Source organism: Zonotrichia albicollis, chromosome 4 (assembly GCF_047830755.1).
Source record: "Zonotrichia albicollis isolate bZonAlb1 chromosome 4, bZonAlb1.hap1, whole genome shotgun sequence".
In the NCBI taxonomy this organism is placed as follows: Eukaryota; Metazoa; Chordata; class Aves; order Passeriformes; family Passerellidae; genus Zonotrichia; species Zonotrichia albicollis.
The window spans coordinates 34,917,600-34,936,503 of NC_133822.1; the positions used below are offsets into that span (position 1 = coordinate 34,917,600).

Below are 18,904 nucleotides of genomic sequence, written 5' to 3' on the forward strand. Positions count from 1 at the left end.
TGCTTACATTATAACTACAAACTATTTTTGGGTTCCTGGAAAAAAAGAAAAAAAAATACTAATAAATGTGTTTGGCTGCTAAGCATTTAAAGCTCGTGTTTTGTGCACGTTTTGTGTCCCGCGGCCGTGTCGGGGTCCCTGGGGCCGCCCTGGCCTCCGGGCGCGGGGGGGCGCCGGGCGCGCCGCGGGCTCGGGGCGGGGCGGGCGCGCTGAGGGCGCGGGGCGGGGCCTCCGCCCGCCCTTATCCCGCGGGCCGCGCCTCTGCTCTGCTTTGCCTTGCCTTGCCCTGCCTCTGCTGCTGCCATGGCGGCCCCCGGAGAGGCGCAGGACGTGATGGCGCGGTACCGCTCCCCGCTGGTGTCGCGCTACGCCAGCGCCGAGATGGCGTACAACTTCAGCGAGAGGAAGAAGTTCAGCACCTGGCGCCGCCTCTGGCTCTACCTCGCCCAGGCTGAGAAGGTAACGGCGGGACGGGCGCTGAGGGCAGAGCGGCCCGGGGCGGGGGGAGCGCGGTGCCGGGGCGTCTTCGCGTCCCCATTCCCTTTAGGGTTCTGGCGGATGAGCGCCCGGGAATCGGCCGTACCTTCCCGGAGCTATCCTCGTGAAACCGACCCGAGCAACTTTGCAGGCGCCCCTTTGGCGCGTTTCGGGGAGCAGAGGGGCTCTGCGAGTTCAGGGTTATCCAGCCCTCTGTACGCAATCCCTCCTGTCGCCCCTCAGCAAATCATTTGTTCTCGCCTCTTACCCTCCCCCTTGCACTTTTACCTGCCCTGTAAAATTGGTTTTGTAAAAGCTCTGCTAAGCAAATTTTGGTGAGGGGTTGCCTTTGAGCAAACAGCGGTGTCCTTCCCCAGCGCTCAGCTGTTTGCTTTGCAGGAGGTGTGACGGGTGAGGTGCGCTGTCCATTCAATCCGATGGCTGGCTGGCCGTGCCAGCCGGACCACCCCCTGCATCTGTGGCCAGCTCTTGTCAGAGAGCCCTTTTTTCCCCAGATAAGTTTACTTTTGACCAAAGTGAGCAGTACATTTACCCCGCAAGTAGTTGTGATGTTTCTGGTAGGCTGAGTGCTGCAAACAAAAAAAAAAAAAAAAAAAATCCCACAAAAGATTGGGTACTGTGTATTAATAATTCAACTATTAGGAAGCAGCGACTGAGAGTATGTCCATATGATTGCAAGCTGTTGTGGATATGAAGAACGGATAGAGGATATGAAGTTGACTTTTTTAACGTGCACTTGAAGCTAAACTTTTTGACTTTGCCTCTGGTCCTAACTAGGGATGCATGTACAGCTATTATTACATCTTAATTGACACACAGTTTTTAAGTTGCGCTGACTTGATCCCTTGTGACTCTTACCAGGTTTTTGACAGTGAAAAAGCTGTTATGTGTTCCCAAAACAAAAAAGAAAAAAAAGGCGCAAAACCACCCCACTTTCTGACAGAATGGCTTTAGCTTTCAATAGGAGCCTGCTTGTTCTGTGGAGAGTCCAATTTCTGTTTTCAAAGCCTGGGATTGTTAGAAGCAGTTCAGTCTGTAGGTCTGGCTGTTCCTGAGCGCAAAGGCAGAGAAGCACCATGCTGGAGGATGTCATTACAGTGCACAATGTCATTACCATGTTCCTTCTCCATGCAAGGATTGTGTCACTACACAGCATTGTCAATAATATATGCTGGACCAAATGTGATGTTTCAGAAGCTGAAGATGCAATTTTACAGCTGTGCTAAATAGGAGTCACCTCCCAAAGTACTGCATGCCTGATTTTGTCACAGTTCAGATGCTTGAGTGAGAAAGCTGGAAATCTTATCTGGCATAGAAAGTGTCTGTGCTATGAATGCATGCTTGAGGAGCTTTGCATGTTCAAAGCATGACAATTTCAACATTGTTGTCTCGATTCCATCAGGTAATCATCACTTTTACTTCTGTTCAAGAACAGAATATGTGAGTTGCCCAATAGAAGAAAGCTTGGAGTAACCAGTCTGGGGCTTTTAGGTTTCCATTCCCAAGCCCTGAATTCCGGGCTACCCCATTTATTGGCCCTTGCTCTGCCTCCCATTGCCGCCACAGACGTCTGTTCCCAGAAAGTAGATACAAGTCTTACAACTTCTTGAGCTCTCTTTTCATAGTGGGAAGAGGAGACTACTATTTTTATCTGGCTCCTCATTCCAGAACAGCTTGTAATCTAATGTCAGCTCTGGACTAAAAAGAAGGGAGAGTCAGCTACTTCCAGCACCTGTTACCTCCGTCAGTGGTCAGTAAGTTACACATACAAACAGTTTCTTTAGGCTCCTTGTAGAAGATGCATAGTATTTCTGTGAAAAAGAATACCCACTCAAATACCAGGTAATTAATGAACTGTGGCAATTCACTGCAGCACGTGTCCTCACTTCCAAGATATTAATGTGTTGCTCCTATTTGAAGATACATAGCTTATCTTTTCAGATACATTAAAAACCAAACAGTAACAGATGAACTCTGGGCAATTCTTCCTTTTGTCTTCTGATAAATCAGATCTAGGAAGGTGTAACCACAGGTTTTCTTAAAGTTGCAGGGAGCAGTAAGACAGAAGACGTGCAGCTTAGTGATAAAATTTTAGGTAAAGTGTAGGGCCAGGCAGATGGCTTCAGTATTCACTCTGCTTAATAAGTGAAATTTTCAAGTGGTCCACTCGGAGTATGTGAGATAAGAATGAAAGAATTATTTCAGTAGGAACTGAATTTGGCAGAAAGTCTATACAGTGTTTTGCTCCTTTCAGCAGGCAGGAGTTTGAAAGAGCAGGGTTAGCAAAGTGTGGGATTAGCAAGAAAAAATTATTTTTCCCAACTGACAGTATTTAAAGTTTGGGTTAAGAACTGAGGTGTCTGAATTTATACCCATCCCAAAACACTAGTTTAATTTTTTGCATAAATTCCTTTGTGTTACGATTCTTCTGTTAACACTTTTTATCTTGAACTCTTGACTTGAGTGTACTGGAAAGTCAAGTACAAATTTCTTGGATCTCTCCCTTTTTGTAGAACAGCTTTGACGTCCTGCAGCATCAAACTGACTTACAATATGTTTTGCACATATGAAATATAAATGTTTTCTCTCTTTCTTTAGTCACCCTCCATCTGTTTTTTCTGTTCAGTTTAGGTTTCATTGTTTTTCTGTCACATGTTCTTTATATGATGGACAACCCAGTGTTCTCATTCTGTGGGCAGGAGCTGTGCCATGTCATCTGTCTGTTCTGCCCCGTCCTTTAGGAAAAGTCATGAGCAGTCAGAGCTGTTAGAGTGGCACATCAAAATACTGGGACAGTCTCAGAAGAATGATGCCTTAAAAGCACAGTCCAGAAAGTTCCTCACTGACTTCACTGAGCTGTGGTGCTTTGGGAAAAACCTTGTGCTCTTCCTTATGTAGTTTTCCTACTTGGTTTTCTTAGGTACAGGGGTTTGAAGGATGTTTGTTTTCTTCCCAAGGTGCTGTCAGTACCAGCAAAAACTCATAGGGAAAAGACTCACATGTTTGTGGACAGATGAGAACATCATTTGTCTTGGCACTACCCTAGCTTGCATGTGTTCTATGTCAAGTTGCCACTTTTGGGAGGTTGTTTCTTTCCTCTCTGTGTGACTGTGTACTGTGGTCAGCTTTTCCCAAAGGATCACGGATGTCTGAGCAAGGCATGAGATTTTAATCTGGGCACAGGAATCATTGCCCACTGAGCTGCCTGTGCTTTTGGGCAGTTGCAGTTTATACCAGTGCACCTGAAAGGCAGCAGTCTGGGGCCAGGTGCCTTTCCCCATTGAGCTGGACACTCACAGGTGTGTATATGCTTGTGGCAGTGTAAGTTTGGGTACTGATTATCTGATGAGGTCCTTGAGAACACATCTGCTTCACTTGCTGTCTTATTCAGTTCCAGGTTCCTGCAAACCATTTTTCAGTCAGTTTGATTCTGAACAGAACCAGTTTTTTAAATTCTTTGAATCCTGGAAGCCTCCTGGTTGATGATTTCTAATCACTCATGCACGGGACAATAGTATTTTAATTTGGAAAAGGCAGTAATACCAAGTTCACTGTGAGACTTTTAATTTCTTGGTATCACAAAAAGACATTTTTCTCATCTTAGTGGATTGCACCAGTGTATAATCTGTGGTTGGATATCTTTGTTTTTAAGTCAGCTTGCTAAAAAGCTCTAGCAATTAGTTTTGAATATGAACTAGGAGCATTCATCTCCTTCTTCTAGATAAGTAACATCAAGTAACTGATTTCTCAAGGTTTCATATTCAGTCTGAGATGAGGTACTACAGGACTTTTGAAAAGGTACAAACATATAAAACATATTCACCTTTCCATATGATTTAAGCCCCAGTTTATAGTTGTGTAGGTTTAGTTGTGGTCCAGAGAGTTTTTCCTGACACAAGCTATTAGTCACATGTTAGCTGGATTTTTCTTTAACCAAAAGGTAAACTTCATTAAAAGAAGTTCAAACTATATTATTTTTATATCACTTTTCCCCTTTAATTTTTGTCCTTTAATTTTTGTAGTTTTCACAGGAACGTTACAGGATTGAGGAAGGCACGAAGCCCAAGAGGAACATCTGAGAATGAACACTGTCCTGTCCTATTGGAAAAGGCTGGAGAGCCCTAGAATGAAAGCATTTGCTGTTACAGCTCGTTTATACCAAATTGTCACATTTCTGGGAGATGTCAGACGGGAGTCAATTATTTAAACAGCTTCTGTCTCCATTTGTTGGTAAAGAGAAAATGCAATGCAAGTTCTTTTCCCCTTGCAGTCACTTGGGCTTTCAATCACGGATGAGCAGATCCAGGAGATGGAAGCAAACCTGGACAACATTGACTTCAAGATGGCAGCGGAGGAGGAGAAGAAGCTGCGCCACGATGTGATGGCCCACGTGCACACCTTTGCCCACTGCTGTCCGAAAGCTGCAGCCATCATCCACCTTGGAGCAACCTCCTGCTACGTAGGGGATAACACGGTAATGGTGCATTTCCAGTTCCCTGCCTGCAGAGCTGGGTCAAACAAAGCTACTGTTGTTTCTTTTATAGCTCTTTATAAACTTTTCTTTATAAAATATTATGTGGCTTTTTCAGTCATTTTGTTCATTTTACTGTTAAGTTAATTCAGTTCTTTTACCCTAGGAAAGCAAGCTCCACTTGCCTTCTTTCTTCTGATGTGAAGTAAAATCTATCTGGAAACTGTTCCCTAACCTCTGCTTGCATGTTAAATATTCAAGGAGATAAGAGGGGAGTTGCAAACACATGAAGAAACTTGTGAACTGTGTGATTTATCAGTTACACCCCTGTGACAAGAGTTCACTGACTTACAGAACAAGGTCCATGAGCTTTCAATTGCTGCTTGGAACCCCTGCATAATTCAGGGGAAAACAAGCTTTTCAGTAGTGAAGAGAGTGGATGAGTGTGTTAAGTGAAAAAGGAGGTACTGCTGTTCTACAGAACTGTAAAATAGTTGTGAAGAACCTCATCTACAACAGAGAGCAAAACTGAAGCCTTACATCTCAGTATATGTTGCTGTTCCACTGTTCAAGTCATTGCAACTTCACAGATGCTTTTGTTGCATAAGAAGCTGTTCTGTGATTATTTTTTCTCTACTCCTTTACAAACCTGTTTAGCTTTTGGGTAATACCACCTTCCTTGTGACACCTGTGCCCAGCTATACCTCAGGTTCAAAAAAGGAGTAAAGACAATTGGTGCCTCATCAGCCCACTTACTTTTCTGCTGTCTTTAGCCTACAGTGCCTGTGTTTTCCACTTGGGACCATATGATACAGTCTGTCATTCCAGGGGCAGTCCCAAGACCTCAAAATAATCATTCATAGGTACTTGGTGGAATCAGGTCATCCACCACTTATGACTTTCCATGGACAGTATAAAAGGAGCAATGGTGGATCCAGCATTTTTGTCATAAGCAAGTTCAGTGCAACCTCTATTACAAGAAGGAAAGCAAATCATTTAAGAGGAGACTTTTGAGTCATCTGTGTCATCTCTGAGAGAAACAGTTATGTCTGGTCCTTTAAGCATGGCCCAAAGTTCCTTTCTTTGCTTCTTGCAGGATTTGATTGTCCTCCGTGATGGGTTTAACCTCCTGCTGCCCAAGGTGAGAAGGTGGTTCTGCAGTGTCTCAGAAATGGGGAGCACTCATGTCCTGTGCATAGCCTGGGTTTAACTTGGATTTTCCTAAACCTTTGTGGGAAATAGGAGGAGTTGTCTGTCTGGGTTGTTGTCAAAAAGTGAAGTTCCCTTTCTTTCCTTTCTCAAGTCTTTTCCCAGAGCTTTTTGGCTCACAGTGGGAATTATAAGCAGCTCCTTGTTTATCTGTGCCCCAGGTACTACATAGCAATAGAACTGTATTGCTTTCAGGATTATCTTAGTCTTATCCTTAGCTATATTCCTAGGAGTCTGTCAGCATTCAAGAAACCATATAAAACAATTTTCTGAGGTCAAATATAGCAGGAGTGTAGTGCAGTGGTGTCTATCTGACCTGAATGAGTTGGCATTTAATTTGCCCTGGACTGTACGTGTGTCAATTATAGCCCAAGCAACTGTATTTCTAATTCCAGGAATAAAAAAAATACCCAAGGATGAGCCAACTGTAGGATTGGGTTGGGCATGAAGATTAGGCTAGTTTGAGCTCAAGTCCAATGACTTGTGTGTGAGCTCTTGCATTCTGTAGCAAGCAGAAATTGCATGTATGCCCTGAAAAACTGAAACACGCCATATTCTATGGTTAGGGGGAGCTGCACAGTTGCCCCTCAAGGTCCCTCCCTGCACAGTGGTTTCCCTCCCCTTTTTCTCACGATGTTGTGCTTAATTATGTGAACTTCTGTGTTGTGTGGGGTTCTTTCCTCTCTTATTCCACCTCTTTTCTATCCTTCCTGCTTCCACCAGCTTGCAAGGGTGATCAGCCGGCTGGCCGACTTTGCTGAGAAGTATGCTGACATGCCTGCTTTGGGCTTCACTCACTACCAGTAAGTAGCCATCAGCCTTTGCTTTCTTTTGTTGTCTGTGCTTTGATTAAACTGACCTGCTACTGCTCTTTAGCCATCCTTTTTCCCATCTCTGACCAGTTGGTGGCTCAGAAAAGGTGTCTGTTTCTTACTCCAGACTTGTTCAGGAAATTGGACTGCTTTGACTAGCTGTCAGCAATTGCTTCAACACAGCTACAAATAGAGGATGACTTCCAGGAAAACACAGATGTGCATGCTCTGGGCTGTTTCAAAAATGCGTGACTGGGAATTGCTCTAAGCCTGTCTTCCAGTCAGATTTTCTTGGTTTTTCTCTAAGTTTTTTTCCGCTGCAGCCTAGAAAGTTTTGTTAAAGAAGTAACATCTACTTGTTACTACAGATGCTGAGTCAATGGATAATGAGATGTGAGTGCTTCTGTTTTTGGGGTAGTTTAATCTCCTGCTTCATGAAGACTGTTTTCAGAAGCATTAAACTATACCATGAGCTGAGCCTGGGTCTCCTACCCAGTGATATGGAGCAGCAAAGGCAGGGAAATTAAGCACAGGTCATGTCAGACTCAGTGTCTGGTGCTTGAACATTTCTCCCAAAGGAGAGTGAAAGCATCAGGTCTCTGATTTATCATCTTGCTGTACATGCAGCCTGGGTTTCATCAGCTCTAGTCCTACAGCCCTCTTCATCTACAGCTCTTTGGAGGACTATCTGTGTTAGTTTTATTTGGGCTTTTGGAAAGAGGACAGAGGAGCGTTCAGGAAGTGTATACAAGGTAAAATCAGAATTGATGTCTCAGCCTTTTCTGTGTTTTCTTTGTCAGCAGGGCCTTTACTCCATTCACAATCACGTCCATGTTTTCCCTAGCCTTCCCTTTTCCTCTTTATGTACTTGCAGAGGCCTGTGCCTCTGTATGTTGCAAAGGCTTGTTGCCTTTCACATCCCATACTAAATTCATCCAGGTGTGTTTTGGCTTTCCTTGCCCTGTCTCTGCAGTGTTGAATAGTTTCTTTGTATTCCTCCTGGATCGCCTGTCCCTGCTTCCAGATCTTACAAGCTTCTTTTTTATGTCTGAGCTTAATCAGGAGCACATTGTTGATGTGTGTATGGTTTTTTGAAGTAGCACAGAGATTTTCTTTGGAGTTCATGTGGATTATTTGAAATATTTCACTTTCTGGAAAGTGATTTCCAGAAACACCCCTGTTTTTGCCTCAAAGCACTTTCAGGGGGACTAAAGTGTAGCTGAAGCTTGCAATTACTTATTCCAAGGTAGAAGTCTTACAAGAAGTGTTGGCTGACAGCATTGTTGAAGCGTGTTTGCCCAGAGGCTGAGGAACACATTTTTATGAATAAGAAAGAAAGGTTCCTGAGAGGAATCATTTAAAATCACCAAGTGAATGCAGTGTGCTGAGAAGTTCACACCCGTGCTGTAAGTCAGCCAGGGTGCCCCCCGTGCCCTGGGTGAGCAGAATTGGGTGGGGGACTGATGCACCCCCAGTCTGCACAGCGCCTGCAGGCCGGCAGGGGGCGCCAGCCTGGCACTTGGACCCCAAATTGCTGTTTTCTGGTACTGCAATTCCATCTAATTCCTGAAAGGAATGATTACATCTTCAGTACATCCTTCTGCCTAAGCCAAATCCTGTTAATTTCTGCTCAAATGAGTCAATAGAGCTGGTTCTGTAGGGAACTCTTAATGGCAGACTCAGCAGTGAAGTGTGGTGCTTGGGCAAACTCTCAATGAGTCGTGTTGTGTTCTTGATTGTTTTCAGACCTGCCCAGCTCACCACTGTGGGGAAACGCTGCTGCTTGTGGATTCAAGACTTGTGCATGGACCTGCAGAGCCTGGAGCGGGCTCGGGATGACCTGCGCTTCCGGGGGGTGAAGGGCACCACTGGCACTCAGGCCAGCTTCTTGCAGCTCTTTGAGGGAGACCACAGCAAAGTACGTCAGGCAGCCCATGGTGCAGGCATACAGTCTGGGCAATTGTCTGCTCTGGAATGCTGCTTTCTTTGAGGGAACATTGAGATTCTCACATTAAATTTACAAAGTCACCCTGATCCCTCTGGGGCTCGTTGGCAAGCCTCTGTGAAAGTAAGCAGCATTTGGGATGGGATATTTCACAGAAAGTAGAAGATTTTTTGACAGTAAACTGAGAAAAGCAAAGACCAATTTTGCTTTTGCTGACCTTGCTGCGTTGTGTTTTGAGCTCTGGTTTTTTTCACTTCACCCCAAGGTTGAAGAACTGGACAGATTAGTGACGGAGAAGGCAGGATTCAAGCGGTATGTAACACATTCTTAGCAGTGTGTGACTCCTGCTGGTAGTGTTGGCCCAGATTCCCCTGGCTGCCAAACCAGCATCTGTGCTGCTGTTCACTTATTCCCCCTTGCCATCTTCCATTCCCAGTTGCATTTTCCTGCATGAAACGTCACCTCTTAAATCAGCCACTTCTACTTGTCTCCCTGTCAAAGCACAGTTGTCCTTTTTCCTCTGTTTGCCTCTCTCCCACCTGCATGCTGCCCCAAGAAATTGACAGCCTGAATCCAAAGTTGTTCTCATCCGAGCAGAATGACAGCCCTCCACTTCAAGAGCCTCATCAGTGCTTGCTCAAAGTCTTGCAGTACTCTTGTGTCTGCCTGGAGCACTCAACTCCTGTGCTTATTTCTAGGGCTTACATGGTCACCGGGCAGACCTACAGTCGCAAGGTGGACATTGGAGTCCTGGCTGTGCTGGCCAGTCTGGGGGCTTCCATACACAAGGTGAGCACCCTGGTTCTGTACATTGGGAAGATGGAGAAATGTTTCACATCTTGAGGAGAAGGTACTTTGGTGCAGGATGCTCTACTCAAAAATATTGGTGTTCCTTGTTCAGCTGTCTTCTTTGTGGTCATGAAAATTCACTGCTAGGTACATGCCCGATACTCAAATCTCAAAGATCTTAAAACCAATGGCAAATAAAGCAAGTTAACTGAGCAGATTCTAAAATGGGTTAACAACTCCCACACCAGATATTAGTCTAATCTATGCTAAATTGATCCAATTAGAGTAAATGTCTTTCCTAGTGGTGTATGAGTTCTTAAATTTCATCATTTCCTCCTAGTTAATTGCCTTTCTGATAATGGTGTTCTTCTCTCTGTCCTTGTGGATTCTTTTCATTGATTTATCTCTGTTCCCTCCTTCTTCCTCCTCTTGGGCTAAAGTGATCTGTGGTATTTTCTTCTGTTTTGATTTTTTCCCACTTCAGTAAGCACACATTATCTGTGTTTGCAAATCACTGTGCGAGTTTGTTATGCATTTTCAGTGTTCTCTTCTAATCTGTCTTCCATTCCCTGCAAACATTTGCCCTTGCTGGAGTCCTTTCCCATCTAATCCAGTGGACATGCTGTTTTCTGTCTTGTCTTGATAAACATTTTTAGGCCAGGAAGTATGATTGCAGTATCAATTTTTTTGTCAAATTTTCCACTGCCCCTAGTTTACTTCTTGCCCATAGATGCAAAGATTCTCCAAGAGCACAAACACTAAGATACATTGGTGGGTGTCAGTTTGGTTCTGTTTTGTTAATTTCTCATGCTTGCTTTCCAGATTTGCACTGATATTCGTCTTTTGGCCAACCTGAAGGAGATAGAGGAGCCTTTTGAGAAAGACCAGATTGGTAAGGGATGAGAGAGTTTTCCTGGACTGGTGTATGTGTCTTTTCATTTATGTTGGTGTGGCCTTTTAAACAAACTTAGAAATGTCGCTGACAGAAATTGCTTTAAATTAATTGGAGTTGACATTGTTAGTATTTTCAATCCTTTTAAAAGAAAGGAGGGGAGGGGGAAGGAAAAAGAAAAAACACCTTGCCTAAAGGTTTCTGGATATTAGGCAATTAGAATCAGATTTGTATTTGTGCACTCCCTGTGTTTGTGGGGAGAGCAAGAGTAGCCATGTGTGTTCCATTGCCTAGAGAGGCAGACCTGGATCTGAGGATGATTTTAATACCCATTCACTAGAGCAACAAGCAGCACTGTAAGCATCTGACTTTGAAGGACAGTATTACTGAGCAGATGGAGCTCCAGCACTGCTAAGATTGCCATGGGTAGCCTAGAGAGATGGTGCTAAATGCTACATTAAAAAGTAAACTATTTGTCCCTTTTATGTGGTAGTACTTCTGTTTTGCAGAACTGCAAAAATGTCATCTCACTTCTTCTTTGCCCACATTTACATGTTTCTGATCTGAAGGGGGAAATGGTGGTGTCATTTTTGTTATTATAGAAAATCGTTGTATTTTGAGGCTTTAGTCAAAACGATGATGTTGCCCTGATTTTTGAAGATTTTAAGCTTTCTGATGTTTACATTCTTGTAACAAATTTTCTCACACATTTTCTGTAAATAACTTATTGTTTTGCATTCTTTTATGAAAGAAGAGAAATTTGATAGACTGTTAGTTTGTCCAGTGTCATTGGAGAGGTGGCACTTTCACCTTCCAGTCCACTGTCACTTTTAGAAAACTATAAATGTTAGAGTCAGAAAATAAACTTCTCGTTTTCTTCACCTTGAGAGCAGCGGCGCGTGCGCTCGTGTTGTTTCGTGTCCTATAGTGACACTATGATTCCTGCCACATTTTCCTTTCCTGGGGGAGGATCTGTATCTCTTCTCCTGTAACGCAGCACTCCTTCTGTTGCCCTGTTTGCATCCCTGTTCCTGCTTTCCAGGCTCGAGCGCAATGCCCTACAAGAGGAACCCGATGCGCTCGGAGCGCTGCTGCAGCCTGGCGCGGCACCTGATGACGCTGGTGATGGATCCCCTGCAAACGGCCGCCGTGCAGTGGTTTGAGAGAACGCTGGATGACAGTGCCAACAGGTCTGTGCACAGGCTGCAGAGAGCTCCTCTGGCCTCTGCAGAAAATCCTGCCTTGAAACTAAAGCCACAAGATACCACCTGGACAAAAAGCAGTCTCAATAGAACCTAGAGACTACAAACTGGTTTCCTCTGTACCATCAGATAAAAACTGTTAGGTTCTTTTTAATGTCAAGATCTTCTGTAAAGTAAACCAGCAGTGAAAGGGAGGGATACAGAAGCCAGGATAGTAAATTGCTTTCATAGTCTTCCTGTTTCAATAGCACAGTATTACAGTACTCACATTTCTCAAATTTCTCCTCCTTATTTTGGATGCAGTTTTTTGACCCTGCTTTTTTTTTCATTTTTTGGAGAATAGTCCAATACCTTAACCCTCCAAATAATCTAAAAAAAACATATTTTAATTTTGAAAAATATTATTTACAAAGAGTAGTCAGATCCTGGAGAAAGCACACAATTACTCTACTCTTTAAAAAGTTTCATGAAAATACGTGCAGGTCTTTAGGATATTGCTCAGCAAATTTTGCTTTGTTTTATAATTCTTCATTACAACTATTTTGAGCTGAGCAGAAGTTATCTACAATTATTATCAAGTAAATTACAGCAATTAAATTCAATTCTTCCATCTTTTATTTGGTACTAAATCTGCATAAAGCTCATGCCTACCTTTGAAATATTTTAGTTTCAAAGTCATATTCTGTTGCAGAATTTGATCTCTTAGAATCTTAGAAATCTCTAGACTTCTAAGGTATGGCACCTGTGAGACAGTGAGCAGCAGCAGTTTTGGCTTAATTAATGCTAGATTAGCATTGAGATTGCTGACAAGAATGTTATTTTTAAAATGTCTCCACAAACGTAATACCTGCATAACATTTTGTGAAAAAATGTAAGATTTTTTCCCAGGGGGACCTTACTCCACAGCTCCTAGTCTCATTAAAAAAAGAGCTGAATAGGCAGCAGAAAACAATGTAAATTTTAGAAATTGCATACTGGTTGATATGGTGTGTTTATTTCCCAATAGGCACCAAATGTTGAGAGATGAACTGGAATGTTTAAAATTTTATTTTCATCTCATCTAATAGAAAGGCTAATCTGTCCACTTCATTAACCAAACAGAAAAATCTGTGCTCTTGTTAAAGCTATAGTGTCTTGAAGGAGAACAAGCCAGAGAAAGTTCAATCAATCTACAATCCAGCAAAGTTGTTTTAAGGCACTGTGATAGAATTGGAGGGCTTAGATGTAGCACAAGGTTCAAGAACTAGGAAATTTTAAAAGATGACAGTTTAGGATGGGCCAGGCCCTGCTGTCACAGATGTATGATGCTGTTTGCTGCACTGTGATGCAGAGCATTTTGCCTGATACAGCTCAGGCCCCACTACTCCTCTTGTTTCCCTCCTTTGCTTTTTGTCAGGAGCCTCCTTTGTGACCAGGAGCTGGTTTCTTGGAGGAAGCCCTCACCAAATGCATGGATTCCGTTGGAAATACCCCACTGAGCACAGCCAGGCACAGTATGAGCATGCAGCAGGAGGGTAGGATCAGTAGTAGACACTTCAGCAAAGAGCAGATAGGGAAAGATCCTGTAGATTTCTGCCCTGTTTCCCATCTGTGTAAGCACTGAATTATCTTGGAGCTTTCTACGTCTGCCTTCACCCTTTTCCCTCTCCCTCTCTACTGTCCAAAAAAAAAAAAAAAGAGAATAGCTCCAGTGTAAGGCCACAGTGATGCTGTTTAGAGCATTATTTACAGAAGCTGAAGGATCTGAGGTGGCTGGAATGTGGCCCTGTTGCTGACCAGGGTTCTGCGTGTGTGTGTCCCGTAGGCGCGTGTGTCTGGCTGAGGCTTTCCTCACAGCTGACATCATTCTGAGCACACTGCAGAACATCTCCGAGGGACTTGTGGTGTATCCAAAGGTAAAGCAGGAGATAATGGACCTCCTTGGTAAGGCCAGAGCTATGCCAAAGTGTGCTTGTGTGTCCCACTCCAAGAATTACATGTTTATGTTAGTTCAAGTGGTTTCTGAATTTTGCTCTATTCTTGCCATATTCTCACTGTTGTAGGACATGCGTTAGGGGCCTCTTGTGAGGCCAGTAACAGAGTAAATACAAAACTTGTTACAAAGGATATTTTTCCCTAAATTACAGAATAGATCTGTAGAGTTTAGCCGTGAAAGATACTGTCTAGACAGATCTCATCCAGTCCTGGAACTTAGTACAGGTTAAAAAAATCTATTGGACATCTAATGTCTCGTACAAGATATGGCTTCTAAGTATTATCAACTTCAGTATCTGGATTTCCAGAGCTAATTTCAAAATGACAATGTGTCTTTGCATCACAGGGGCAAATTTTTTATCAGGGCTTGTTACAATAGGACGAGGGGCAGTGGTTTTAAACTGACAGAGGGACAATTCAGATGACATAGGAAAGAAATTTTATTACAAAGAAGGTGGTGAAACACTAGAATAGGTTGCCCAGAGAGGTGGTGGATGCCCCATCACTGGAAACATTCAGCATGAGGTTGGACAGGGCTCTGAGCAACCTGATCCAATTGAAGATGTCACTGCTCATTACAGGTGGTTGAACTAGATGGCCTTAAAGGTCCCTTCCAACCCAAACTTTTCTGTGATTCTGTCACCATTGCCCAGTCCCAGAGATTCAAGGGGAGAGGAGAAAATCTTCACTGAGAAGTTTTCAGTCATCTGTAGACTTTCTATAATGCTGTTTCTTTTTTTCCTGTTTGGTTTTTTTTTTGTGTGTGTGTGTGTTTAAGGTGATTGAGAGAAGGATCCGGCAGGAGCTGCCATTCATGGCCACAGAGAATATAATCATGGCAATGGTGAAGGCTGGGGGCAATCGTCAGGTACAAATGAAGTGTCCAAATTACCTTTGTTTACAGCCTGGTGTTTGTCTCCTGAGAAACAAATGTATCTGGGCTCCTGTCCTGTCTCACCTTTCTCTGCTCTTCACCTGCTCCCACAGTTATGAGTGTTGCACTGGTGCTGCAAAGCCAGGCTCTGCTCTCTGGGGGGAGAGCACTTGTGGAGATCCCTGTTTTCTGTTAGGAGCACTGTGTGTTTGGGCTAATCTGGCTGGCTGTGCTGGGGAGGAGGGAGACCTATTTTTGTGTTTGATACTAGTAGGCGTTTTCCTTTTTTAAATGTTTGAAGGAACTTGGAACACAGGCCAGGCTTCTTTAAATGGAACATGTTGGCAGTTGGCTACCTTGTAAATTAAAAGAGGATGAATCAGTACTGTTAACAAAAAAAAGCAAGTAAGACCATTCTGAATCACTCATTCATGTGTCATTCTTCCCTAACTCAGTACAGTATATTAACCACTTTGTTTATAGTCCTTCATTCAGCTTCCTGTGTTCAAGCAAACTGTAATTAAATATTTTCCTTAGTAAATAAACCCAGACACAATTAGATTATATTTTCTTATCATTTAATTTCACAGCTCAGGTCAAAGTTGATAATCAAATCTCCATCTTAATGAAACACCTTATTTTCATTTACCTTTTAGATAATAATTTTTCCTTCTATGATTATTTCCACATGAAACTTGCAAGAATAATGGAAGGGTTTGATAGAAGCTTTGAGCAGAATTTATGTGGCTTCAGTTTTCTGAAACAGTTGTGTTTTCTGAAACATTACATTAGTCAGGAAACATCATTTTTTCCTTTTTTTCCCCCTGTGTTTCTGATGTCAGTGGGGCAGTGAGTAAGCTTCCTGACTGTGCATTATTATTAAATGCATTAAGGGTCACATCATATGAATCACATTCTGTGATTCATTTGTGTCTCTTGTTGACCTGCCTTCTTTCTGGTTTAATTACATACTCATAGGGCTTAGTACCTTTGTAGAAGATGTTCATATTCACATCCATATGTTCTGGCTTTATGTGCTGGGAACTTTGGACCAGCACGTTTTCTGGGCTTCCTACCTCATAGCACTGAAACTCACTTCCTCTCCCCACTACTAAACAGATCCCTCCCCTAAATATCCAAAAGATAGATGTGTTCGCCTGAGGCAGGTCAGTGGTGAAGCAAAATGACATTTGGATAGAAAAGGCAGGATTATTTTTGTCCTAATTGTAGATCAAGGATAATACATTTAAGGAGAAGATTCCTGCATAGCTGTAAATGCAGTCACATGGCTGTATTTTAGGACCAGCATGGCAATATCTGATTTTGCAGGTGGTACCTGACTACAGTTGGGTTCCCTTGTTCTTACCAGTTGATTCCAAAGGAATGGGGTTTTTTTTCCTCAGTCTATCCTTATGTAAGCCATGATTTGCAAAGTCTCACTGCTTGTTAAGTTGGACAGATTCTTTTCTTTTCCCTTTTCAAAATCTGTAGAGGTTTTACATTATTTACATTGGAAAAAAACCAAAACCAAACCGTAGAATGACTCCTAAGAGTATTTGGGAAATTTGAAGAAGTATAAATTATTCCAGTGTCATTAGTTTATATTATAGTTCAGCAGGGAATCTGTGTGACATTGGGACTGTTTTAGCCTCAAGAGGCAGATGTGAAAGGATGAAGAAAATCTTGTTTTAATGCAGTGGCATGTGAAGCACTGCAATCAAAACTGCATCTTCTTTTTGCACTGTCCAGGGCAATACATGTCGATATTTTTTCCTCCCACCCAAGTTGGTGAGATGAACAGGTGCTGTCAATAGCAATGAAATGACTTTTTTTCCATCTTCCTCTCCCTGTACCTACAGGACTGCCATGAGAAAATTCGTGTTCTCTCTCAGCAAGCAGCAGCTGTTGTGAAACAGGAAGGGGGTGATAATGACTTCATTGCCCGTGTCCGTGCTGATCCTTACTTCAGCCCTATCCATAGACAACTTGAAAGCCTGTTGGATCCCTCCTCCTTCACTGGACGTGCTCCTCAACAGGTGAAGTAGTGGAAAGAGGCTGTGGGTTTAATGCAATGTGTAGTCTAATCCTGCCTCCTTTTGTATATAATATGCACACTGTTTGCTACAGAGTGTACATATTATATAACTCTAACTATACTGCTAAGGCAGACACATTTTTCTCCTTTGATTTCCTTGGCTTTCTTGTCTTTCTTCCCTGTGGCTTCACACTTTTGACCCTGGACATACCAGACTGTTGGGTGTCTTTGTGAAAGAGAGATCCCAGTGAGACAAGCAGGTCCAAATGGGGAGCAGGAGGCAAGTCATTTTCCTCATTTTATTTTTCTCATCTTGAACAGGTGGCCAAGTTCCTGAAGGAGGAGGTCAGACCGGCGCTGATTCCATACCAAAGCAAGATGGATGGGAAAGTTGAACTGGCACTTTAGGTATAGTCTGCAAATGTGTGTGGGTACAGGAAGACAATAAAAGCCTTATTGACCCAGGTCTGTTTACTGTGTCATGTTATTTTGGTTCTCTACAGTACATGTAGCCCCCAGAGCTTACAGCCACGTTGATTCCAGATGGGCTTTTCATTCTTTGTTTGATGGAGGTCTTTGACTATTGATGGAGGTCAAGCCTCCATCTCTAGTGTGCTGAGTTACTGAGAAACGCTCAGCTGTGACAAGGTAACTTTATCACAGCACCTTCCTTGGCCCCTCACAGAGCACTGCCAGCTGTTAAAGAGCAATGCCTGGTGCTGCCTGACATTCATGTGACACTGACTTGTTGAAGAGCAGAGCTAAGGGGAACTGAGCCCACTCCCATTTTCATCTTTCTTTCCATGCCCTGACACTTTCTCCACAGGTGTCTCAAAACTTGAGAAGTTGGTCCTGGCTTTCAGAGTACTGTCACTTGGGGAGCAAAGAAGCCAAAACATTAGAAATAATGAAAGAGGGAGGCCATGGAACTTCATGGCTCATCAAACTGATGCTCCTTCAGTGTTCCATTCCTAGTTTAATGCTGTAGCTGTGGCTCTGTAGCTGCTGAAAATCATATTTACAGGTGTTGGTAAGAAGCCAGTCATTGTGTTCTGGCTGTGATTGTGTTCCTTGGCTGTAGGTGCTTGATAATGAGTGCCAAGTGGACTCTGACATGTGAAAGTTGTTCTCTACCACAAGTTTTGTCTCATAGGGAAAGAAAAAAGGTACTGGAATTCATTGAATGTCAGAGAAATTTAAGAGCTTCAGTCTTATTTCTGACATGAATGATCTGTTTTGTAATGTCTGTGCTTTACTGGACATTTAGTAGTGAATCAAATTATTTTCCCTTTGACTTAATCTGGAATAATTCCCTTACCTCTTCTTCCAGTGTTATTATATCACAGAGCTTTTCTTCTGCTTCAGTGCAGCAGAAAAGCTCTCTCTCTCTGGCCTCTTATTTATTCAGACCCTCAGAGGTGACTTGATAAAGGATTACTTGATGATTTTTGAAGTGTGGTTGCTAAAGAGAATTTTAAAAAGCAGAACTAACTGAAAGAGGCTACCTGCAGTCCTTCAGGTCATCATTGTTGAAAGGTTTTTTAAATACTGTATGTTTTAGTAAGGCTTGTCTTTATTAAGTAGTTTAGGGCAGTGGGAAGCTTCAGCCTGTGATCTTCCATCGAGACTCTTCTGGCTTTACCTTGCCCCTAGAATATGGCATTCAGAATGCCTCAAACATTTGTGAGTTTGATGGTGTTTAAAACATTTTGCTTGCTTGTGCTATTAACATTTAATTAGCCATCTGTTTGAAAAGGATAACTCTAACTGAACCCTCGTCATTTTCAGGCTATTACTCAAATCGATAGCCAAGAAAGAAAACAGACAGATGCATAAGTCCTCCTTTTTTGGTCCTCTTTCCTCCTTAAAAAAACTACCAACCCTGTGTGGAGAGGAGGAACAGTAGCTTTTCTCATAATTGGAAATAATATTTGTCAGGTAGAGGCTGCCAGCTGTGAGGTATTGGATTTGTTTTCCTGGAAATTCTAAAATGAGTAACAGTGGTACAGAGGAAAAGTCATCCTCCTAGAAAACTGGCATGATAAATCCTTTAGGAGACTTCCACTCCTCGGTTTGGGACCTGACTTTCTACTTTCCTGCAGAGTTGGCAGTGGCAACAGGCGGAGATGTAATTCTCCCCTCTGCTTGGGTGTTGGGGGGAGGTCAGCAGGCAGTGCTTCAGGAGCAGCTCTCAGCTTTTCAG

General features: G+C 43.0%; 1 protein-coding gene across 1 annotated transcript; it reads left to right on the top strand.

The window, feature by feature from the left end:
• The first annotated feature begins 234 nt into the window (after window positions 1–234).
• Window positions 235–17,165, top strand: ADSL (adenylosuccinate lyase). The gene is made up of 13 exons (XM_005488651.4): window positions 235–459; window positions 4,769–4,972; window positions 6,066–6,110; window positions 6,902–6,981; window positions 8,737–8,908; window positions 9,201–9,247; window positions 9,634–9,724; window positions 10,547–10,616; window positions 11,659–11,806; window positions 13,623–13,713; window positions 14,571–14,660; window positions 16,526–16,702; window positions 17,023–17,165. Exons 1-13 carry the CDS (start codon window positions 304–306, stop codon window positions 17,107–17,109), a joined length of 1,458 nt encoding a protein of 485 aa, XP_005488708.1. The 5' UTR covers window positions 235–303; the 3' UTR covers window positions 17,110–17,165.
• The last annotated feature ends 1,739 nt before the right edge of the window (window positions 17,166–18,904 follow it).

Excerpts from the sequence above, each read along its gene's own strand:
- ADSL (XM_005488651.4), top strand. The coding sequence starts at position 304 with ATGGCGGCCCCCGGAGAGGCGCAGGACGTGATGGCGCGGTACCGCTCC. Across the intron at positions 10,617-11,658 it reads TTTTGAGAAAGACCAGATTG|GCTCGAGCGCAATGCCCTAC; the intron begins GTAAGGGATGAG and ends CCTGCTTTCCAG. Across the intron at positions 16,703-17,022 it reads CTGGACGTGCTCCTCAACAG|GTGGCCAAGTTCCTGAAGGA; the intron begins GTGAAGTAGTGG and ends CATCTTGAACAG.